We start from the raw sequence: 25,286 nt of genomic DNA, 5'->3' as shown, positions 1-25,286 counted from the left end.
TCTGTGTCCCTTCCTGAGTGAAGGGAAGGTTGTGCTGGTAATATATCTCCTCTGACAAGAAACAACTACTTTTTCCATAAGAGATATGTCACCTCACTTCACTAAAGAATGCTGAGTCCTAATCAGTAGAGAAAATGTTTTAACCATTCTAAGCTGATAATGAACTCTTTTGTAACCATTATATACTGTAGAACACAAGTGTCTTTTCCCTGAAATTTTAAATGTAGAAAAACGCTAGATGTTAGAGATTTCCTTTTTGTTAAATAAATGGTTAGAGTCTATAAAAAAAAAAAAAAAGATATTTTAAAGTCTGCAAAATGAAAGTGAAAGCCTCTCAGTCATGTCCAATTCTGCCACCCCATGGACTGTGTAGCCTGCCATGCTCCTCTGTCTGTGGAATTCTCTAGGTCAGAATACTAGAGTGGGTAGCCATTTCCTTCACCAGGGGACCTTCCTGACTCAGGGATGGAACCCAGGTCTCCTGCATTGCAGGTAGATTCTTTACCATCTGACTCACCAGGGAAGCCCAGAGTTAACAAACTGAAAGGTTTTTTCTAGCTTTTTAAAAAAGTTATTGTCTAACTTAATTGCACTAACTGATCAAAGAATGTTGACTGTACAATATTAATCCTTTGATGTCTCTTGTGGCTAGCTTTATGGCTTAGTGCTATGGTTTCTTTTTACAAAGTTCCATGTGTTCCTAAAATAATACATACTCTCCAATGGTTTTATATATATATTTATGTAAATTTATTTATATTATTTTATAATATATGTGCTCAGTCGTTCAGTTGTGTCTGAATCTTTGCAGCCCCGTGAACTGTAGCTCCCAGGCTCCTCTGTCCATGGGAATTTCCAGGCAAGAATATTGGAGTGGGTTGCCATGCCCTCCTCCAGGGGATCTTCCTGATCTAGGGGATTGAACTCACGTCTCCTGCATGCACTGGCAGGAAAATTCTTTACCACTAGCTGCAACTGGGAAGCCCTTTAAAATATATAAAATATATTTATATAAATATTTTCTAAAATATGTATATTACTAAATATGTATGTTCAGTTCAGTCGCTCAGTCGTGTCTGACTCTCTGAACCCATCAACTGCAGCACACCAGGCCTCCCTGTCCATTGCCAACTCCCAGAGTTTACTCAAATTCATCTCCATTGAGTTGGTGATGCCATCCAACCATCTCATCCTCTGTCATCCCCTTCTCCTCCTGCCTTCAATCTTTCCTGGCATCAAGGTCTTTTCAAATGAGTCGGTTCTTCACATCAGGTGACCAAGTATTGGAGTTTCAGCTTCAGCATCAGTCCTCCCAAAGAATATTCAGGACTGATTTCCTTCAGGATGGACTGGTTGGATTTCCTTGCAGTCCAAGGGACTCTCAAGAGTCTTCTCCAACACCACAGTTCAAAAGCATCAATAATTTGGCACTCAGCTTTCTTTATAGTCCAACTCTCACATCCATACATGACTACTGGAAAAACCATAGCTTTGACTAGATGGACCTTTATTGGTAAAGTCACGTCTCTGCTTTTTGGACTTCCCTGGTGGCTCAGAGGTTAAAGCGTCTGCCTACAATGCAGGAGACCTGGGTTGGGAAGATCCCCTGGAGAAGAAAATGGCAACCCACTCCAGTATTCTTGCCTGGAGAATCCCATGGACTGAGGAGCCTGGTGGGCTACAGTCCACGGGGTAGCAAAGAGTCGGACACGACTGAGCGACTTCATTCACTCACTCACTCTGCTTTTTAATATGCTGTCTAGGTTGGTCATAACTTTCCTTCCAAGGAGCAAGCGTCTTTTAATTTCATGGCTGCAATCACCATCTGCAGTGATTTTGGAGCCCCCCAAAATAGTCTGTTACTGTTTCCAATGTTGCCCCATCTATTTGCCATGAAGTGATGGGACTGGATGCCATGATTTTAGTTTTCTGAATGCTAAGTTGTTTTTTTTTTTTTTAACATTTATTCAGCATCATGATCAGACTATTACATTTAGCAATCAACAGTGTGGGTGCAAAAAAAAAATGTACATTAAAACCCTTTGTTGGAATGCTTTACACTTTACACAGAACAGAAACTAAAATAACCTGTTTTACAATTAGTCACAAGTACAGTCCTTGAGTTTTTTGCCCATACACATGCTGCTGCTGCTGCTGCTGCTAAGTTGCTTCAGTCGTGTCCGACTCTGTGCGACCCCAGAGACGGCAGCCCACCAGGCCATCCCTGGGATCCTCCAGGCAAGAACACTGGAGTGGGGTGCCATAGCCTTCTCCAATGCATGAAAGTGAAAAGTGAAAGTGAAGTCGCTCAGTCACGTCTGACTCCTAGCGACCCCATGGACTGAAGCCCTCCAGGCCCCTCCGTCCATGGGATTTTCCAGGCAAGAGTACTGGAGTGGGGTACCATTTCCTTCTCCATGAATGCTAAGTTTTAAGCCAACTTTTTCATTCTCCGTTTTTACTTTCATCAAGAGGCTCTTTAGTTCTTCACTTTCTGCCATAAGGCTGGTGTCATCTACGTATCTGAGGTTATTGATATTTCTCCCTGCAATCTCGATTCCAGCTTGTGCTTCATCCAGCTCAGCATTTCTCATGATGTACTCTGCATATAAGTTAAATAAGCAGGGTGACAATTTACAGCCTTGACATACTCCTTTCCTGATTTGGAACCAGTCTGTTTTTCCATGTCCATTTCTAACCGTTCCTCCTGACCTGTATACAGATTTCTCAGGAGGCAGGTCAGGTGGTCTGGTATTCCCACCTCTTTCAGAATTTTCCACAATGTGTTGTGATTCACACAGTCAAAGACTTTGGCATAGTCAACAAAGCAGAAGTAGATGTTTTTCTTGAACTCTCTTGCTTTTTCAATGATCCAAAGGATGTTGACAATTTGAATTCTGGTTCGTCTGCCTTTTCTAAATCCAGCTTGAACATCTGGAAGTTCATGGTTCATGTACTGTTGAAGACTGGCTTGGAGAATTTTGAGCATTACTTCTAGCATGTGAGATGAGTGCAATTGTGTGGTAGTTTGAGTGTTCTTTGGCATTGCCTTTCTTTGGGATTAGAATGAAAAATGACCTTTTCCAGTCCTGTGGCCACTGCTGAGAGTTCCAAATTTGCTGACTTATTGAGTGCAGCACTTTCACAGCATCACCTTTTAGGATTTGGAATAGCTCAACTAGAATTCTATCACTTCCACTAGCTTTGTTCATAGTGATGCTTCCTAAGGCCCACTTGACTTCACATTCCAGGATGTCTGGCTCTAGGTTGGTGATCACACCATCTTGATTATCTGGGTCGTGAAGATTTTTTATATATAGTTCTTCTGTGTATTCTTGCCACCTCTTCTTTATATCTTCTGTTTCTGTTAGGTCTATACCATTTCTGTCCTTTATTGTGCCCATCTTTGCATGAAATGTTCCATTGGTATCTCTTAAGTTTCTTGAAGAGATCTCTAGACTTTCCCATTCTACTGTTTTCCTCTATTTCTTTGCATTGATTGCTGAGGAAGACTTTCTAATCTCTCCATGCTATTCTTTGAAACTCTGCATTCAAATGGGTATATTTTTCCTCTTCTCCTTTGTCTTTCACTTCTCTTCTATTCACAGCTATTTGTAAGGCCTCCTCAGACAACCATTTTGTTTTTTTGCATTTCTTTTCCTTGGGAATGGTCTTGCTCCCTGTCTCCTGTACAATGTAACAAACCTCTGTCTATAGCTCATCAGTACTCTGTCTATAAGATCTAGTCCCTTGAATCTATTTCTCACTTCCACTGTATAATCATAAGGGATTTGATTTAGGTCATACCTGAATGGTCTAGTGGTTTTCCCTACTTTCTTCAATTTCAGTCTGAATTTGGCAAGAAGGAGCTGATGATCTGAGCCACAGTCAGCTTCCAGCCTTGTTTTTGCTGACTGTATAGGGCTTCTTCATCTTTGGCCACAAAGAATATAATCAATCTGATTTCGGTGTCGACCATCTGGTGATTTCCATGTGTAGAGTCTTCTCTTATGTTGTTGGAAGAGGGTGTTTGCTATCACCAGTGCGTCCTCTTGGCAAAACTCTATTAGACTTTGCCTTGCTTCATTTTGTACTCCAAGGCCAAATTTGCCTGTTATTCCAGGTGTTTCTTGACTCCCTACCTTTGCATTCCAGTCCCCTGTAATGAAAAGGACATCTTTTTGGGTGTTAGTTCCAGAAGGTCTTGTAGGTCTTCATAGAACCATTCAACTTCAGTTTCTTCAGCATTACTAGTTGGGGCATAGACTTGGATTACTTGATATTGAAATGTTTGCCTTGGAAACAAACACAGATCATTCTGTTGTTTCTGAGATTGCATCCAAATACTACATCAGACTCTTTTGTTGACTATGATGGTTCCTCCATTTCTTCTAAGGGAGTCTTGCCCACAGTAGTAGATATAATGGTCATTTGAGCTAAATTCACCCATTCCAGTCCATTTTAGTTCGCTGATTATTAAAATGTTCACTCTTGCCATCTTCTATTTGACCACTTCCAGTTTGCCTTGATTCATGGAAATAACATTCCAGGTTCCTATGCAATATTGCTCTTTACAACATCAGACTTTACTTCCATCACCAGTCACATCCACACCTGGGTTTTGTTTTTGCTTTGGCTCCATCTCTTCATTCTTTCTGGAGTTATTGCTCCACTGATCTCTAGTAGCCAATGGGGCACCTACTGACCTGGGGAGTTTATCTTTCAGTGTCCTATCTTTTTGCCTTTTCATACTGTTCATGGGGTTCTCAAGGCAAGAATACTGAAGTGGTTTGCCATTCCCTTTCCAGTGGACCGCATTTTGTCAGAACTCTCCACCATGACCCATCCGTTTTGGGTGACCCTGCACAACATGGCTCATAGTTTCATTGAGTTAGACAAGGCTGTGGTCCATGTGATCAGATTGCTTAGTTTCCTGTGATTGTGGTTTTCATCTGTCTGCCCTCTCTGATGGAGAAGGGTAAGAGGCTTATGGAAGCTTCCTGATGAGAGAGACTGACTGAGGGGGAAGTTGGGTCTTGTTCTGATAGGCAGAGCCCTGCTCGGTAAATCTTTAATCCAATTTTCTATTGATGGTTGGGGCTGTGTTCCCTCCCTGTTATTTACTTGGGCCAAACTATGGTGGAGGTAATGAAGATAATGGCGACCTCCTTCAAAAGGTCCCTTGCATGCACTGCTGCACTCAGTGCCCCCAGCCCTGCAGCAGGCCACCACAAACCCATGCCTCTGCTGGAGACTCCTGGACATTTATGGGAAAGTCTGAGTCAGTCTCTTGTGGGGGTCACTGCTCCTTTCTCCTGGGCCCTGGTGCACACAAGATTCTGTTTGTGCCTGCCAAGAGTTTGTTTCCCAGTCCTGTGTAAGTTCTGGCTGCTCTATGGTGGGTTTAATGGCGGCCTCCCCCAAGAGGGCTTATGCCATACCCAAGTCTGCTGCACCCAGAGCCCCTGTCCCTGAGGCAGTCCACTGCTGAGGTATGGGCAGACCCATACCTCTGCAGGAGACAAACACAGTTCTGTCTCAGTCTCTGTGGGTTCTCTGGGTCCTGGTGCGCACAAGGTTTGTGTGAGGCCTCTGAGTGATTCTGGCGGGTATGGGGTTTGATTCTAAATGAGATTTTGCTCCCTGCTACCGTCTCGCTGGAGCTTCTCCTTTGTTCTTGGACATGGGGTATCTCCTCACAGTCACTCAAGCACCGAGCAGCTGCTGCTCCAGTGCCTACTGTGTTACTGGGGCTTCTCTGCCCTTGGACATGGGGTATCTTCTCACAGTTGCTCCCACACCACACAGCCGCTGCTCCCAAAACATATATGTACATATTACTAAATATGTATACTCTAAATATGTATATTACCAGGGCTTCCCTGGTAGCTCAGCTGGTAAAGAATATGGCTGCAGTGCAGGAGACCCTGGTTCGATTCCTGGGTTGGGAAGGTCTGCTGGAGAAGGGATAGGCTACCCACTCCAATATTCTTGGGCTTCCCTGGTGGCTCAGCTGGTAAAGAATCTGCCCCCAATGTGTGAGACCTAGGTTCCATCCCTGGGTTTGGGAAGATCCCCTGGAGAAGAGAATGGCTACCCACTCCAGTATTCTGGACTGGAGAATTCCATGGACTGTATGGGGGTCCTTCCATGGGGTCACAAAGAATCAGACAGGGTGGAGCGACTTTCACTTTCACATGGACATGTGTTCTCTGTAACTGTGCTCTTCAAATCGTCTACACCCCTCCATATATACATAACTATGTCAAAGACACATCCAGGAGTATTCATAGCTGCCTTATTCACAATGGCAAATGTGGCAGCCATCTAACTTAGCTGCTTAGATCTCCCTTAAAGACAGGCTCTGCTGTGAGGACTGCAGGCAGTTGACACTACAGTGTACAGGGGCCTGTCAGTACTGCCTTGAAATAGCTGATTGTAAAAATTTCAGGATATTTTCAAACTGGTTGTTAAACATAGCCATTCTTAAAAATTGTTTTGCTGAACTATAATTAAATAAATTACATTCAAAACAAAGATAATTTCTCAAAACTCTTCACTTCCTCTTCTGTTACTACATTTTCTTATACCTATGCTCTCGAGACCCCAGGGACGGGGGAGCCTGGTGGGCTGCCGTCTATGGGGTCGCACAGAGTCGGACACGACTGAAGCGACTTAGCAGCAGCAGCAGCAGCATGCTCTCGAGACTATTACTCTATCTGTGTGGTGGGAAAACTGTGTAATGGTGTCCTATTGGGCATCTTTCCCCAAGTTCATGTTTGGTGATGTGACACTGGTAACTTGAAATTGGCTCTTGTAGTGGGGGAGACACCATGGAAATCAGCCTGTGCTACAAGTTGGACTTTAAAACTTAAAGCAATAAAGAAAATGTTAGTAATGCAGAAAAAACTTGTGTGTGGTATCTAAAGCTGTCACATTGTGAATAGCACAAAAATTTAGGAAAATTCTTCTAGTGTTAGAAAAGTATTCTAGCAAGGAAGTTGCTCACAACATTGGCAAACAAGTGAAATTCTAATATACATGTTGGTTGTTTTACTTTCATTTTAGTCATTAATACAAACAAAAATATCAACCAGCATTCATCAATCAGTTGCAACCATAGGTTGGCTATAGATATAAGAGTTCAGCAAAAACCAGTGAAAGTATTCTGGAAGAATCAATTGTGGGTGATTTACAGTAAAAAGTATGTATTATTTATAACTTGTGTGCTACAATTCTTTTTATTACTAAAATTTATAAGCATAATCACACACACACTTTCTCCCAGAGAGACCGTCATCAACCATTTACCAGCATACCACTGGCTAACAAACAGGCTTCAAGCGCAGCACTTTAGGGTTTTCCCAAGTATACCATCTGAGAACTTGCTTTTCAAAGACAGTGCTAGCCAATGATGAGATTGCCGGACTGGTAGTGTTTGGCCATGTCTCCTCTATGTGCAATCCTTGTGTTGGAGTTCTCTTTTTAACCAGTCGGAGACTTTTTCAGGCCTTCACTGTAGTTTCAGCCTCCTCCTACACAATTATTTTCCTTTCCCTCTCTCTTATCTAAGGTGTCAGAATATATCTTGTCCTGAAAACATTCCTATTCCTCTCCTTTTATCTTTCACAGAAACTTCCCCCAATAACTCTTTCACTTCTAACTCCTTCTTGGTGTCATCTTCCTGAAGGATCCAAACTGACAGCAAACAAATAGTAAATAAATGGAAACAACAGGTAAGTGAATAAACTTAAGAAAGTGATACAGACAATGTTAACGATGCAGATTGGGATTCCTTTGTGGCTCAGCAGTAAAGAATTCGCCTGCAATGCAGGAGATGCAGGAGTTAAGGGTTCAATCCCTGGGTGGGGAAGATCCCCTGGAGGAGGGCATGGCTACCACTCCAGTATTCTTGCCTGGAGAATTCCATGGACAGAGGAGCCTGGTAGGCTACAGTCCATGAGGTGGCAAAGAGTTGGACACAACTGAAGTGACTGAGTACAGCACAATGGTGCTGATTAAATGTAAGAGTATATCTTGTCTGTAACTGTTACATTATGAATAGCACAAAATAAAGAGGAAAATTCTTCCAGTATTGGAAAACTATTATCTTAGCAAAGAATACTATTCAGCAATTAAAAAGGAACAGACCACCCCTATATACAACATGGACGAATCCCTAAAAACTGGTATGTTGATAAAAAGAAGTGAAGAGAAAAAGGACTATATGCAGTATGATTCCATTTATATGAAGTTCTAAAACAGTCAAGGAAATGTGAAATGGAGACCATTCAGGGAAGGGGCACAAAGGACATTTCTGGAATGACTGAAATGTTCTGTACCTTAATATGATTTACGAGTGTACACACTTGTCAAAAGGCATCCAACTACACATTTAAGATCTATTCATTGCACTGTATATATTTCAATACAAAGGTGCAAAAATAATTCTTCCTATGATGATTAAGATTTGTCATTTTCTTCTTGTAGATCTGTCCATTTCTGCTCTATATATTTTGAGGCTATATTATTAGATATCTGCAAACTTATGTATATATAACTGAATCACTTTGCTGTACATAAACTAACACAACATTGTAAATCAACTATTTTTCAATAAAAACAATTTAAAAGATAACTGCAAATTTAGAATATTGCTCACGAGTGGAAGCTTTTTTGCTCTTCTACATACACATACAATATGTCCTCCACACTTACTGCTTCTTTTCCACTCTCTTCTAATGTTCTATTATCAGTGTTTCAGCAAGCTGATTTGGGGTTGGGGTCAAATCACAAGAGGGTCACGTGCAGCCACAGAACTCGCTGCATGCAAACGCCTAGAAGTCCCTTCTGTGGTCATTTGCGGCGTCGGTACCTCAGGGGCTTCCAACTCTAGCTTTGGCTAAGAATCCAGCCAGTATCGTTCCAGTGGTCAAAGCAAATCCTCAGCCAAAACAAAGAGCAGCCTGCAGAAAGGTGAGGGAGTGGGGCGTTTCGCAAGTGTTTACATTCCTGACGGAAGAAGTACTTGGTTCAGACCTCAGAGAAGGGGTCTTGATATCGCGCGTTGCATACCCTAACTGCGTGGTGGCGACAGCAGGTTGTAGGGCCAGGAGTGGGAGGTGGCTGCGGCCTCAGCCTCAGGGAGTAGGGGTTTGTCTGACACTGCACCACGAAGCGACTCAGCCGCAGCAGCAGCAGCACCACGCCTGCTATTTTAAGGTTAGGCTTCTCAAACAGGCGCTTGGTGTAGTGGGAAGGCGTCATTTGAAGAGCCCAAATCCCAAGTGGGAGATGTTGGGGGTGAGGTGGAGATCAGGCTTGTTTGTGGCTACTGGTGGGCGTTCACGCCTTCCGATTCCCACCACTGTAAAGCGCAGGAACCCAAGCAGCAAATGTGCGAGTCACACACCTGCACTGTCAATCACTGGTGGGTGGTCCAGGCTCCACCTTCCTCCAAACTGGTCGATTTCCAGCTTTCAAGTCAGGGTAGAAGGTAACCCACGGCTTCCCATTCTCTGGTTCGCTGGAGAGCCATGTTAGGTCGCGGGATGCAAACGTTACCATTGTCCCGAGACCGCAACACAATAACACGTCCTGCTTTCTTCTGCCGCCGCCACCTCCTCCAAACATATTATTTCAATGAACAAAAAGCCCCACCACTACCACCACAAGTCGTTTCATTAGTGTAATGTGAGAAGTTTGCGTTTAGGGGGTGAAATGCGAAGAGGGACCAGGTGCCCTATTCCGCAGACCAATCCTCTAAATCAGCAAAGACTCAATACTGACTTCCACTAAGGGGCCCCGCGGCGGGCGCCGGTTTTAAGTGATGTTTGGCCCCTCGCGGCCCCTGTAGCGTCCCTAGTTACCGGGCCCCTAGTAACCACCACCCTAAGCAAAGAGCAATCGGGCGCCTGCGGCCACGCCGGCTTCCCCGCCCCGGGCCAGCGCGGGCGCTCAGGCCTCGGCGGCGCGGTGATGGCCGCTTCGCACCGAGCGGCGAAGTTGGCGGCCAGCAGTCTCCAAACCCCGGTCAATCCCAACACCAGAGCGCGGGTCGCCCAGTACGAACGCAAAGACCCCTTGAATTCCCTGTCGGCGGCGGCGGCGGCCATGGAGGAAGAGGAGGAAGAAGAAGAGAAAGAGGCGGCGGCACGGCTGGCGCGGGCGCCGGTAATGCAGGGGCGGGAAGTGGGGTGGGGCTGGGCGCTGGCTGCAATTGGAGGCTGATCGGCGACCCCCGCTGGTGAGGCGCGGGCTGGGAAATGCGCACCCTGTCCTGACCCTCCGTACAGGTGAGCCTGGCCCACCATGTCCTCTGGGCCCTCACGGAAAATACTCAAAACCGAGGGGTTGAAAAGTCTTTTAATTTTAACCAAAGAGATTGTTGTAGAAATTTCTTGGAGGGCATTTACGTTACGCTATTTCTAATGAAAAGTACAGAACTTTATTCTTATGCTCCAGCAACTGTTGGGAGTAGATATTTTCTTTTCTTTTTTTTTTCTTTTCTGTTTCTTTTCAACTTGAGGAAAACTGCTGTCCTACAGAGAATAATCCAAAAAATGCAAGTGAATCAGCTGTGTTATCAGGTGTGCTTTGTTGTCACTTCAATGTCTTGGTTATTAGTGCATCTTAATACAGTACATGAGAGATGATGTTTAAAACCAGCAGGAGTTTAGTGGGTAGATCAGAAACAGAGTTAAGCCTCCAGAGAAGCAAATTACTGAGGCTGCAGTGTTGCCACACTGCTCTTCAGAGTGGGGAGAAACAGCTTTTTCACGGATCAATTTTCAGTGTCAAGTGTTTTGGAAACACCTGTCTACCAGGTAGGGGGCCAAGTCTGCCATCTGCTCTATTCCCTTAAAAGATGAGAACTTTGAATTTTAACCAGCAATCTGCAGATATAAACCTTCTTAACCCCAGGTAAAAGATTCTTTTGTTATTTTTAATATTTATTTTATTTGGCTGTGCTGAGACTCAGTTGCCTCCATGCGACCTTTGTGTGGATTCTTTAGTTGTGGCGTGCAGAATCTACTTCCCTGACCAGGGACGGAACCCAAGGCCCTTGCATTGGAAGTGCAGAGTCTTAACCAACAGAGAAGTCCCCCCACATTCTTAATACTGTTTGCTCAAAGCATCTTAGATTCAAAACATGTGGTCTAGTGAAAGTCATTCAGTCGTGTCCGACTCTTTGCGACCCCCATGGACTATATAGTCCATGGAATTCTCCAGGCCAGAATACTGGAGTGGGCAGCCTTTCCCTTCTCCAGGGGATCTTGTGGTCTCGGGCTATTAGAAATCACTGGATATTTTGGAATTCTAATCTCTTTAATCTGCACTAGAAGTGTTAATGAGAAAATCTGTAGTAACACCTTTTATGGGCAGTATTTTACCAACAGATAAACTACTTGAGGTTATCTAGAGTAAAGCAGATTAAGACCCTGAACTTGAACCAGAATGAGTGACCTACAACCAAATTCACTTATGATAAAGCTTCAAATTTCAATACCCAATGGAGGAGGTAGACTGATGTTGAACATTGATTTGAATGAAGAGAAGAATTTGGAGTCCTGGGTTAGGATCTGTTCATTTGCTAGTTAACATTAAGACGTAACTTCTTTCAGTTTGTTTCCTTATCTATAAAAGAGCTTTAAAATAACTGTCTTTCTTGTCTCACTGGGCTATTATGAGAACCAAATGAGAGCATATGTGATAGCTAAAAGAGTTTGTATAAATTAGTAGTAATAACAACAGCTGCCAGTGGGGCTGTTATTTAAACACCTATCCGAAAGAGAACAAGACAACAAGAGATTAAGTTCTCTTCTGGCTTGCTGTAGTGGAAAAGTCAGTCATTTCTGTGGTTGCAGGTATACTTCCAGAGTACCCTGTAAAAATGCAAATTTGTATTAGAAACATTACCTTAGGAGAGATCAGTTTATCTAATAAACTAGTTTCTGAGGGACAGTATCTCACTAAAAAAGAAAAAAGGAAGCTAAGTTTAACTCTATTCTGAGACCACGGTACTTGAAGGAACCAAAAGCAAATTTGGATCAGCTGCCACTGTAGTAGTGGTAATGAACCCCCTGCCTGCCAGTGCAAGAGATGTGAGAGATGTGGATTTGATCCCTGAGTCAGGAAGTCCCTTGACGAAGGGAATGGAACCCATTCCAGTGTTCTCTCTAAGAAAATCCCATGGACAGAGGAGCCTGGCAGGCTACAGTCCATAGGGTCACAAAGAGTCTGACACGACTGAAGTGACTTAGCACACAGCACATGGTAGTAGACCTGATGGAGACACTGGGGTTGGCAGACGAAGCACTGGAAAGGCAAGAAAGAGAGTGCAGCAGCCAAGCTTTACCTTCCTCACAGTTTGGCTTGATATCTCACCTTGATTTTTAAATGCTAGTTTCTCTCAACTTTGTCGTCTGTAAAATGGAGTTAACTCAGCTTACCATAGCCATCACACAAAATTGATTACGGAGAACTAACTGTCATAGTTCAGTTCAGTTCAGTTGCTCAGTCATGTTCGACTCTTTCCAGCCCCATGGACTGCAGCACACCAGGCCTCCCTGTCCATCACCAACTCCCATAGTCTACCCAAACTCATGTCCATTGAGTTTGTGATGCCATCCAACCATCCCATCCTCTGTCGTCCCCTTCTCCTCCAACCTTCAATCTTTCCCAGCATCAGGGTCTTTTCCAATGAGTCAGTTCTTTGCATCAGGTGGCCAAAGTATTGGAATTTCAACATCACTCCTTCCAGTGAACACTCAGGACTGACCTCCTCTAGGATGGACTGGTTGGATCTCCTTGCAGTCCAGGGGACTTTCAAAAGTCTTCTCCAACACCACAGTTCAAAAGCATAAATTCTTTGGCACTCAGCTTTCTTTACAGTCCAATTCTCACATCCATACATGACTACTGGAAAAACCATAGCCTTAACTAGATGTATCTTTGTTGGGTAAGTGATGTCTCTGCTTTTTAATATGCTGTCTAGGTTGGTCATAACGGTCCTTCCAAGGAGTAAGCGTCTTTTAATTTCTTGGCTGCAGTCATCATCTGCAGTGATTTTGGAGCCCAAAAAATTCACTGTCATAGTAGGCCCCTTTAAATCCTTTGGCTTGCCAAGCCACTCCCCGCAAGCCCTCATGGCTCCATATACACCCCTTACAGGACTCTGTGCCCATATAAGGGCATTAAGGCATATCCCTTGAATCTAGCCTCAGTTGGAGATATCAGTTCGTAGGTCTTGCTTTGTGGTTGATGATGATATGGGTAAAGGAATATTCTGTAATTCACAGTTAAAATTTCCTGGATTTTCCTAATGGGATGGCCTTCTCTTTTTCAGCACATTTTGAGCATTTATTAAGTGCCAGTAATGGACTATTTAGAAGTGAGTGCCAGCAGACACAGCTCATGTTGTCACAGTGCTTCCAGTCTGATAGGGAAGTTGGACAATAAAATATGAGCAGTCAAATGATTATAAGACAGGAAATGTTGGGAAAGAGGTGAGCAGGCTTCTATAATTAAAAATGTGATAGGTAGGGACCGACTTCAATGAGTTAACATATAAGCCAATGCCTGATAGATGAGAAAGACCAACCATTTTTGGAGACGGGGGTGGGGGTGGGGGTGAGAAAAGCATTCCAGGTAGAGGAAGCAGCATATGCAGAGGCCCAAAGATAGGAAGAGAAAGAGTTTTGTGTCATTAAGAATCTGAAAGACAGCCAACAGGACTGGAAAAGGTCGGAGAGGTAAGGAGGTCCGTACAGACCACGGTAGGGAGTTTAATGTTTATTGCAGGTGCAGTGAGAAGTCTTTGAGGCTTTTAAGAGATGTAGCGTGTTTCTGTTTACATTTTTTAAAGATGACTCTGATGGCTTTGTGGAGAATGATTGGAGGGTTTGAGAAAGAAAGGGGATTGGGTAGGAGGCTGTTGCAGTGATTAAGGGGCCAGAGGCAGTGGCTTGGACCTAGAGTCCAGGCCAGAAGTGGACACAGATTGTATAGGACTTATGTGAGGCCAAGAAAGAAGTCAAGAGTGCTCATGCCCAGATTTCTGGTTTGACCAGCTACATGGAAGATAATGCCATTTACTGGATTGGGAGTAACTTGAAGAGGAGTAGATTCAGAGGCCGGGTGGGAATCAAGGTTTCAGTTTTGAACAGGTAAATTTGAGATATCTGTGAAACTAGGAAGTGGAAAGATGTAGGAAGCAGTTCGGCCTATGAAACTGGAGAACTGCAGGGCATGGGTTGGGAGTTTTCAGCCTTTTTGAAACAGTGAAGTCACTTAGGGACAGAGTGCAGAGAAAGAAGAGAAGGGGCCTAGTATAGAGCTCTTAAAACCCTCAACAACAGTCAGGTCATGAAAATGGGGCAAAAGAGGTTAAGATCAGCTCCCGTGGTAGATTTATTGCTGGAGCATGGAGGTTTCCAATTCATTGGTTTCAGTGATGAGGGGAAGGGTCAGATGCTGCTAAGAGAAGGGACATTTCGTCTCTGAGGCAGGAGGGAAGGCGAAAAGGGGCACAAAAGTGGGCAGTTTTGTAGATGGAAAGATAAGGGAACTCCCTGTGATAGTTTCTTTTTTCCTGAAGAAATAAAGGTGTTATCATTTGCAGTTGGGGGGTGGGGGTGGGAGCAGGTAGAATAGCAAGGAACAGGTAGGCAGGATCGTGGGGGCAGTGTGAGAGCCACTTCCAGGAGCACAGGACGTGCCAGGCTGACCAAGTAGCCATTAGAAATTGTTCAGTTTTTAATTTAGTATTACTATTCACAAAACATTTTCTTTTTTTTTGTTGTTACATTTTAATTATAGAAGTAATACATAAACATTCTCCTTTTAAAATTTAAATAAAGCTAAGGCCCTTTAATACTTCTCCCTGCAAAAAAAGAGTCTGGCTCCCTCCTCCCTCCGCATTAGTAGCCACTGGGTTTTATTTTGTTTTGTTTGTAAATGTTTGTTTTATTTGGCTGCACCTGGTCTTAGTTGCAGCATGCAGGATCTTTAGCTGCAGCATGTGGGATCTAGTTCCTTGACCAGGGATTGAACCCAGGCCCTGTGCATTGGGAGCCCAGAGTCCTAGCCACTGGACCACCAGGGAAGTCCTAGTAGTCACTGTTTTGAATCAGATATATACTCTAGGCCTTTTCTTATCTCCTGTGTACATAATATTTTAATATATGGTAGCATTTTGTAGATATATATTGTCCTGCCCCTTGGTTTTTTCCTTTTATCATTTACATGTAGATCTACCTCATTCCTTACAAATCCCTTTAATGCAAAAAAAATTTTTTTAATAAAAATTCCAGAATTATAGATGATAACTTTAACACAGATAATGATGAATGCTGATTACTAATGAAGCAACATGTGTTGGAAGGAGTCGTCATCTAAATGGGTCAAGCCAGTCTAGGGAAGATTATCCTCTAATCTCATGGCTGTGTGTACAACATTCTACAAAAAGCTCAACAGTTAAAGGGAAAGGGTGCAATCTTAGGCTCTTGGAAAATAATGTCCTTGGCCTAGGTTATCTGAACTACTGTTTCCTTCTGTGTGGAGACAATGATGAATTTAGAGTTGGAAGCTGCTTATTAACCATTTATCTGTTTTGGGTAAAACACTGTGAGATCTGTTTATCTGAAAAGTTTTGTGTTCCCAGCATTAAGCTGAAGTGGAGTGAATACTGTGCAGTCAGTGCTTAAGTATAATTATCAGGCCTGTTGCATCTCTTTAGAAGTTACACATCCTTCTGTATCATTTTCAAACATCTTTTCCAGGTTCAAATAAACTTCATCCTTTTTGTGAAAATGATTGTTATAAGACCTTCTTTTAAGGAAGAGTCTAAAAGAATGAATGGTGGATGCTTTTGCCTAAAAACGATTCTTTGGAATATCCACCCTATTGTAATGATAGCTTTCGGAAGATAACCCCTTTCCTTAATACTCAGTAGAATATAGCTCTTTAGAGCAGCCAGTATTTCTTTGATTTAGCCTTTGGTGAGGGAATACCTGTTCATTCCCCTTGGGAGGACTTAATATTGTTTTAGCTGGACATTTGTTTATCTAGTAAACACTGATTGAGTGTCTTTCAGTGACACTCTTCTAGGCACTGGGGACACAACAGAGCAAATGCTTGCTTTCGTGATGCTTACTCTTTGGTAGGGACAGGGAGGTAATACACAACGACATCAGCAAATAAGAGTAGAATGTCAGTTGGTGGTGAGTACTTATGAGACGAAATAAAGCAGGAAAAAAAAAAGGGTGGCAGTGAGTCAGAGGAGAGGTTGTCATTTCAAAAACGGGTAGTCAATGAAGACCTTGTGGAGAGGATGACATTTTGAGTAAAGCTCTGAAGGAGTGAGCAGGTGGGCCGTGCAGATATCTGGAGGCAGAGCATCCGAGGGGGAGGGAACAGTAAGCCCTCAGGGTGATTCTGCTGATTCTGTGAGCACTAGAGAACCTGCAGGCTGGAATCAGCCCCTGCTGCTAGAGTGAGCTGCTGCTGCCCAGAGGAAGAACACTGCTGGGGTGATGTGTGGTTGTGCTTAGTCGCTCAGTCGTGTCCAACTCTTTGCGACCCCATAGACTTTAGTTCGCCAGGCTCCTCTGTCCATGGGGATTCTCCAGGCAAGAATACTGGAGTGGGTTGCCATTTGCTCCTCCAGGGGATCTTCCCAACCCAGGGATTGAACCCAGGTCTCCCACATTGTGGGCGGATTCTTTACTGTCTGAACCACCAGGGAAGCTGGGGTGATACAAGCAGACAAATAGATGGAGAACTAACAGGAAGGAATAGTCCCTTCTTCCTCCTCCAGCCTTGCAGTCTCCCTCTAGCCCCACTTTTGGCAGAATCTAGTGGTAAGTCTCGGAGAAGGCAATGGCAACCCACTCCAGTACTCTTGCCTGGAAAATCCCATGGACAGAGGGGCCTGATGGGCTGCAGTCCATGGGGTCGCTAGGAGTCGGACATGACTGAGCGACTTCACTTTCATGCATTGGAGAAGGAAATGGCAACCCACTCCAGTGTTCTTGCCTGGAGAATCCCAGGGATGGGGGAGCCTGGTGGGCTGCCATCTATGGGGTTGCACAGAGTCGGATACGACTGAAGCGACTTAGCAGCAGCAGCAGCAACAGCAGTGGTAAGTCTCTGGCAAAGCAGAAATGTTGTTTGCAGAGTCCTGTCCCCAGCATCACTTAGCAGGGTATAAAAGGGTGACTTTGGAGCTGTGAGACAATAGTTTAACAACTGGCTCACATACTTTATGTTTCTTAAAGCTGAAGTTCCAAAGTTCTTAGCCTCCCCACATGACTGAGAAGTGCAGAACCTAGGCTTGAATGAGAATTCTGACACCATGTCTGTAATCTTTCCCCCAAGCCATATGAACGTTCCAAACTCCAAAGTGTCCGACCCTTTCAGCTTTGAAGGGTTGTAAGGGGGCTGAAACCAGATGACCAGGGAGGGGTCGGGAGCCATCTATAGATAGAAACCGCATCTTGATTGCCCTAACCTCCCTTTCCAGGCTTTCTGCCCCAAATTGCTTTGTTCATTTTTACTTTCCTTATAGCCTGTAGTTCAGTTCAGTCACTCAGTCATGTCCCACAATAGTTGCAGCCCCATGAATCACAGCATGCCAGGCCTCCCTGTCCATCACCATCTCCTGGAGTTCACCCAAACTCACGTCCACTGAGTCGGTGATGCCATCCAGCCATCTCATCCTCTGTCGTCCCCTTCTCCTCTTGCCCCCAATCCCTCCCAGCATCAGAGTCTTTTCCAATGAGTCAACTCTTTGTATGAGGTGGCCAAAGTACTGGAGTTTCAGCTTTAGCATCATTCCTTCCAAAGAAATCCCAGGGCTGATCTCCTTCAGAATGGACTGGTTGGACCTCCTTGCAGTCCAAGGGACTCTTAAGAGTCTTCTCCAACACCACAGTTCAAAAGCATCAATTCTTCGGCGCTCAGCTTTCTTCACAGTCCAACTGTCACATCCATACATGACTACTGGAAAAACCATAGCCTTGACTAGACGGACCTTTGTTGGCAAAGTAATGTCTCTGCTTTTCAATATGCTGTCTAGGTTGGTCATAACTTTTCCTCCAAGGAGTCAGCGTCTTTTAATTTCATGGCTGCAGTCACCATCTGCAGTGATTTTGGAGCCCCAAAAAATAAAGTCTGACACTGTTTCCTCTGTTTCCCCATCTATTTCCCATGAAGTGATGGGACCAGATGCCATGATCTTCGTTTTCTGAATGTTGAGCTTTAAGCCAACTTTTTCACTCTCTTCTTTCACTTTCATCAAGAGGCTTTTTATTTCCTCTTCACTTTCTGCCATAAGGGTGGTGTCATCTGCATATGAGGTTATTGATATTTCTCCCAGCAATCTTGATTCCAGCTTGTGCTTCTCCAGCCCAGCGTTTCTCATGATGTACTCTGCATAGAAGTTAAATAAGCAGGGTGACAATATACAGCCTTGACATCCTCCTTTTCCTATTTGGAACCAGTCTGTTTTTCCATGTCCAGTTCTCACTGTTGCTTCCTGACCTGCATACAGGTTTCTCAAGAGGCAGGTCAGGTGCCTGCAGCTGTGTGCTTTCCACCATGTCCACCCACCCACCCACAACCCCATCCCCACTGCTTTTACTGTCATTTCCTCTTTCTAGAGTACCTTTTCCCTCTTTCCCCATATACTTGCTCTGATCCTCCAGTTTTTCTATTCTTTGGCTCAGCTCAACTATCACCTCCTCCAGGAAGTCTTTCAGTATCTTCCAAACTCAAAACCAATGCTCCCTTCCTTTAAGTATGGTATCACTTTGTTGCTGAATCCAAGTTCGTTTGCCCAATGTACAGTGAAGCCAAACGAACTGACACATTGGAGCTTAGAGCAGAGAAAGTTTTATTGCAGAGCCAAACAAGGACAGTGGGCAGCTTGTGCTCAAAAAGCCTGACTACTCTGTTGGGGAAGAGGTTTTATAAGCAAAATTTAGGGGGTGGGCTTCAAGCGTGTGTGACCTTTTCTCTGATTGGTTGATGGGAGGTAACAGGGTGGTGGTCAAGGAAGCTCAATCATCATTCTTCCAGTTCCAACCATTCTGGGATCAGTGTGCTTCTCCTTAGCCTGAAGTTACCATCCTCTACCTGGGTGGGTGCCTTAGTTTCTGTATCAGATTGTTTTGTGTTTCCCTTAAGGAGGAACCAGGACCCTGCTCCTTCCCCACACTATTTCTTGACTGCCTTTCTTTTTTTTCCCTGCAGTCCCTAACTCCTCTCATTAGTAACTGTTTGCATCTGCTCTTTGAAACAAGGATATGGAAAGACTCTTGTGTCCTGGAGAGCCTCACAGGATTCTGCTGTTTCAGCCTGATCTTGGTGATCTTTTGTGACAGTGGTCCATTTCATACTTTTTGTACATTATTTTAAAAAATTAGTTATTTATTGTATTTTTGGTTGCACTGGGTCTTTGTTGCTGCTTGCAGGCTTTCTCTAGTTGTGGCGAGCGGGGGCTACTCTTTATTGCAGTGCTTGGGCTTCTCATTGCGGTGGCTTCTCTTATTGTGGAGAACAGGTTCTAGGCTCATGGGTCTTAGTAGTTGCAGCTCGTGGGCTCTAGAGTGCGGGCTCAGTAGTCATGATGCACGGGCTTAGTTGCTCCATGCTGCGTGGAATCATTCCACATGAAGGATTGAACCCATGTCCCCTGCATTGACAGCTGGATTCTCAACCAGGGGACCACCAGGGAAGTCCTATCACTGCTTATTTGGATGCTAGTGTTTGCCAACATTTCCATCCTCAAGTTCTCGCCTCTCACTGCTCACAGGAAGCCTTATCTACACGCAGGGCTGCACCTGCATTTCTGTGTGCATTGCTGGCTCCTGTATTTCCATCTCCAGCCCAGCTTTCTTACCAGGTCTCCAGATATATTTACCCCTCTGTTTCCTGGACATTGGGCTGCCCTACTGTCCCCTCACACTTAGTGTGTCTAAGACCTAGATTAATTTCCTTTCCTTAAAAATACTCCTTTTCCCTGTAGCCCCTCTACTGATAAATGGCAGATCGTCATTTACCTAGACATGCAGCACTCCAAACAGAAAACATTTTCAGTTTCTTGCCCACAGTCCAGGCCATTGTCAGGTTAATGATTCAGCCTCTTAAATCTCCCAATAGCCCATTAACTGCCACCAACCTTGCTTTCCGTCCCTCCACTTCACTACCAGAGAGTCCTTCTGGGTGTTACTGACTGTCACTCTCTGCTCACATCCTTCAGGGCTCCTGGTGCCTGTGGCTTGGCCCACTGGGCTTTTGGTTGGGGCCCTTTACTTGCCTTTTTCACCTTGTTTTCCCTCCTCCGTTGTGCTCCATATATGCTCTTCCCCACCCCCTCTCAGACTGTATACCTTCCTCTGAGCACAGCATGCTTGTTACTTCCACTTGCAGAGAAAAAACCTTCCTGCACTTGGGAGGAGTGTGGTGTGTCTTTGGAGTCTAACAGGCATGGTATTGGAGCCCAGCTCTGCTGCTTACTAGCTGTGTGACTGTAGACAGGTCACCTGACTCCTCTGAGCCTCAGTTTCCTCACCAAGGACAGAGACCTGCCAGTTGCATCATCATGAAGCAACAGTGAATGTTCGAGCCCTAGGCCTCAGTTTCTTTGTTTTTCACAAACCTTGTCCTTATCCAGCCTTGTGTCTCCAGTCTTTCTGATCTCTGCAAATTTTGCCTCTTCTTTCCTCTGGTCAGAATTAGACGATCTTTCTGTGAGCTCTCAAGGTCCCTGATATCGTGACATACGTGGTCACTTCTCTGTCTCCCTGCTCAGCTTGGAGCAAATCATGGGCAGGAATCAGGAGTTCTGTCTCATTCAGAGCCTGCTATTGATTATTTATCTGCATGTCCTCTTCTAAACTAGCTGGAAGCTTCTGGAAGGTGGAGTTGTCTTTTTTTTTTCTAATGCTACACATTTATTCAAAAGGTCAGAAGTTTAAAAAGACTTAAACATGTTGGCAAGAATATGAAAGAACCAGAAGTCTCAAACTCTTCTTGTAGGAATACAAAAGGAAACAACCATTTTAGATCACAGTATGTGCTGATGTGCTCAGTCACTCAGTTGTGTCCAACTCTTTGAGACCCCATGGACTATAGCCCACTAGGCTCCTCTGTCCATAGAATTTTCCAGGCAAGAATACTAAAATGGGTTGCCATTTCTGGAAGATAGAGTTTTTATCTGATTTGTATCTTTCAGCAGCTAGCTAAATACTGAGTGTCTCTAAATATTGAATGAATGAGGAAATTAACAAAGTACTCATTCCCATAGCTAAGAAGGTAATGGTGAAGAGCACATAGGAAAAACAGCAGACGATATCAGAAAATTCTCTTAATTGACTTGAATGACTCAAGTGGGTCTTAAGAAGCACTGCTGTTAATAAAGCTAGTGGATATGATGAAATTCCAGCAGAACTATTCAAATCCCTTAAAGGATGTTGCCATCAAGGTTTTGCATTCATTATGTCAGCAAATCTGGAAGACCCAGCAGTGGCCACAGGACTAGAAAAAGTCCATCCTCATCCCAGTTCCCAAGAAGGCTAGTACCAAAGAATGTGTTAACCATCGGACAATTGCACTCATTTCTTATGCTTGTAAGGTCATGCTTAAAATCTTGCATGCTAGGCTTCAGCATTATCTGAACCAAGAACTTGAGGCTGTCCAAGCTGGGTTTAGAAAAGGAAGGGGAACTAGAGATCAAATTGCCAACATTCACTGGATTATAGAGAAAGCAAGGGAATTTCAATAAAACCTCTCTGTTTCATCAACTGTGCTAAAGCCTTTGATTGTGTGGCTCATAACAAACTGTGGAAAGCTCTTAAAGAGATGAGAATAGCAGACCATCTTACCTGTCTCCTGAGAAACCTGTATGCGGGTCAAGAAGCAACAGTTAGAACCCTGTATGGAACAACTGATTGGTTCAAGATGGAGAAAGGAGTATGACAGGGCTGTCTGCTGTCACCCTGTTTGTTTAACCGATAGGCTGAGCACATCTTGAGAAATGCTGATCTGAATGAGTTACAAGCTGAAATCTAAATAGGCGGGAGAAACATCAACAACCTCAGATATGCGGATGATAACCACTCTAATGGCAGAAAGCGAGGAGGAACTAAAGAACCTCTTGATGAGTGTGAGGAGGCGAGTAAAAGAGCTAGCTTAAGACTAAATATTACGAAAACTAAGACTATGGCACCCAGCCCCATTACTACATGGCAAATAGAAGGGGAAAAAGTGGAAGTAGTGACAGATTTCCTCTTCTTGGGCTCCCAAATCACTGTCGGTGACTATAGCCATGAAGTCAAGACAATTGCTTCTTGGCAGGAAAGCTGTGACAAACCTAGACAGTGTGTTGAAAAGCAGAGACATTACTCTGCTGATAAAGGTCCATATTGTCAAGGCGGTGATCTTCCCAGTTGTCTCATACAGTTGTGAGAGCTGGACTGTAAAGAAGGCAGAACGCCAAAGAATTGATGCTTCCAAACTGTGGTGCTGGAGAAGACTCCTGAAAGTCCCTTGGACAGCAAGGAGATCAAACCAGTCAATCTTAAGGGAGATCAACCCTGAATTTCACTGGAAGGACTGATGCTGAAGCTGAAGCTCCAGTATTTTGGTCATTTGATGCGAACAGACAACTCATTTTAAGATCCCTGATGCTGGGAAAGATTGAGGGCAGAAGGAGAAGAGGGCATCAGAGGATGAGATGGCTGGATAGCATCACAGAAGCAATGAACATGAACTTGGGCAAACTCCGGAAGATGGTGAGGGACAGGGAGGCCTGACGTGCTGCAGTCCATGGGGTCACAAAGAGTTGGACACGACTGGGTGACTGAGCAACAGCAGCAACATGACTCATAAAGCAATTCTCCAACTTATTTGGTAATGAATTTCTGCACACTTGTTCTACTGAAGAAAACTTGTTTTCTTTCATTTGTTTTCTCTTAAGTTATCCCAAGTGGTACAACACTGGCCTCGTGTACACTGTTTTTGAGCCCATTAAAGTGTTATATCTATAAGTATTATGGACAACTGAATTTTCTGTTGGGAGACACTATTCAGGTTTATTTTCTAGAGTCTTATCAGGTTGGATCTCTATTTTTCTTTGGCAAATATACTTTTTTCATTTTGAGTCTATTTCAGGCAGTAAGCTAAATTTAAAACCATAGTAACCTTTTATGCATAGTATCATAGACAATTTCAATTGTTTCTCACCTGAGAAAATATGAAATCTTTATAAACTTGTGGAGGATATGGGGGTTTACCTCTTTAAAGTTCCTTCAGTTAAAAGAAGTTGAAAGGTCTTTGAAGGGAGTGAGGGGGAAAGGATCAGTCATACCCTCGTAGGCATGTATAGAGAATAACCGCCCTACGTGTTCTTGTTCCCTTGTCACCCCCACAGTCCTTGTCACCATGGGAGCTGCTGTTCTTGTTGCCCACAGGAGTGGCTATTCTGGAAGTCCCTCCTACCCTCACCTCCTTCTGTTCCTGAGGTTGCCCCCAACCCCCACCCCACGCACACTGAGGAAAGTTTCTCTCTGGCTTCTTGAGGCGCCCCCGAGAATTTTGTTCCCTCCATTCCCACATTTCCCGAAATTCTCATTCAGTTTTCCTCCCTGCCGAAACACCCCTGGGGCCCACACTGCAAAGCCCAGCTCAGAGAGGGCACTGGGCTATGGTTGCTTGGTCTGCAGCAGGAGAAATTGTGTTCTTCATCTCAGATAAACCTGCGCTGAGAAGGAGGCTCTTTATAAAGTGTGGTTTGATCCTGCCGTAGTGTTTCTTAGTACATAATTTGAGAATCTAACCACCCTTTAAAAGATGGATTAAACAGTATATATTTTCTGGCAACTTGGTCTCTCTCTTTCCCTCTCTCTCTCTCTTATTCTTAATAAAATATTTATTAGGAGAAAACGTATATAGCCCACGAGTAACTTATAATATGTTATATGTACATAGTCCACAAGTAAACATATAACCTCATTAAGTGGACTTTTAAAAAAGCAGCATTGGGAATAAATGTCAACTTAATTTGTCTTTCAACTCCAGACATCATATAACAGGTTTTTTTCATCCTACCAGGCTGATTTTAACACCAGCATTTCTAGGGTGAATGAACAAAAACATATAAGCCATGAGGATTTTGTGAACTTTTCTGATATTTACCACTCTAATGAAGAGTATTTCAGGAAACTAGAAGAGCTGAAGGCAGCCCACATAGAAACTATGGCAAAGTTAGAGAAATTGTACCAGAGTAAATTAAATTTAAAGGAAGTTCAACCAGCAGTCACCAGGGAAGAAGCTGCTAGTGTCTCTTCTGGGTAAGTTTGTCCATATTGTTATTTGTGGACTGTAAGATAAAATATATACTTAAAAATGCAAAACAAATTATTTCAAAATACTTTCTCTCAAATATCCCTTTGTGCTTTTAATGATATATGGAGGTGGGTTTTTATTCAGATTGTTTGATGGCTTATCAACCTACTAGGTAGCTTCTTGCTTTGAGGGTTATTTGATGGCCATTTAGGTCTTTTCTCTCTGATGCACCACTCTTAGACATGTATCAGAATATTTAGTCTGGGCCATTTTCAAATGTTGAATATTAAAATTCAGTTTTAAATGTCTTTTTAAAAATATAGTATGTGGATTAACATGAGCTCATTACAGATATAACACAGATTGTTCAGAACTAAGACATAAATCTGATTTGTTTTCAAAATAGTCATTTTTGCCATAAACCTGCTTCTTTTGAAACTTGAGGCCACTCATCCAGTTAGTCAGCACTGATGGTGCATCTCCTGTGTACCAGATGTTGCCTAGGCACTGAGGACTCAAAATCAAGATGCTCTCAAGGAGATCAAAGACAATCTGAGATCCAAAAATACAACATGGTGTAACAGAGTATCATGGAGAGAGAGGAAGAGCAGTTGAACATGTCAGAGTGTCAGTGGAGGGATACAGGCAAGTGAAGTATCATATCGGAGTTCAGTCTTAGAGGAGAAATAGCTGAAACAGATGTAGGAAGCGAGGAGTGCCCTTCTAGGTACCAGGAACCATGTGTACAAAGCGCCTTGCGAAATCACCAGTGTGGGAGAAACTGCCTATGATTGGATCTGACTTAAGAATGGTGACCTGGGTAGGGAGAGGCAAGAGGTGAAACTGGAAAGGTAGGCAGGAGCTAGTCTTGAGGGGCTTTATAATCTAAGCTTGGTAACAATGGCAAGTCATGGGAAAGTTTCAGGAAAGAAAGTGAT

At 43.7% G+C, this 25,286-nt stretch overlaps 1 protein-coding gene across 3 annotated transcripts in view; it reads left to right on the top strand.

Annotated features, from left to right (window-relative positions):
* Window positions 1-9,469: 9,469 nt before the first annotated feature.
* The window catches only part of FAM161A (FAM161A, centrosomal protein), a 29,200-nt gene continuing 13,383 nt past the window's right edge, over window positions 9,470-25,286 (top strand). For 2 of the 3 annotated variants that reach the window (XM_027555593.1, XM_027555592.1), the window contains exons 1-2: window positions 9,470-10,173; window positions 24,115-24,353. In XM_027555593.1, coding sequence (XP_027411394.1) covers window positions 9,979-10,173; window positions 24,115-24,353 — 434 coding nt within the window. In that variant the 5' untranslated portion in view covers window positions 9,470-9,978. Of the gene's footprint in view, window positions 10,174-10,225; window positions 10,296-24,114; window positions 24,354-25,286 lie in introns of those variants that run through there. The other variant, XM_027555594.1, reaches the window with a different exon arrangement.

The sequence above is a fragment of the Bos indicus x Bos taurus genome, chromosome 11 (genome assembly GCF_003369695.1).
Source record: "Bos indicus x Bos taurus breed Angus x Brahman F1 hybrid chromosome 11, Bos_hybrid_MaternalHap_v2.0, whole genome shotgun sequence".
NCBI lineage: Eukaryota > Metazoa > Chordata > Mammalia > Artiodactyla > Bovidae > Bos > Bos indicus x Bos taurus.
The sequence above is the reverse complement of the archived record's forward strand: the minus strand, read 5'-3'. Positions and strand labels throughout refer to the sequence as shown.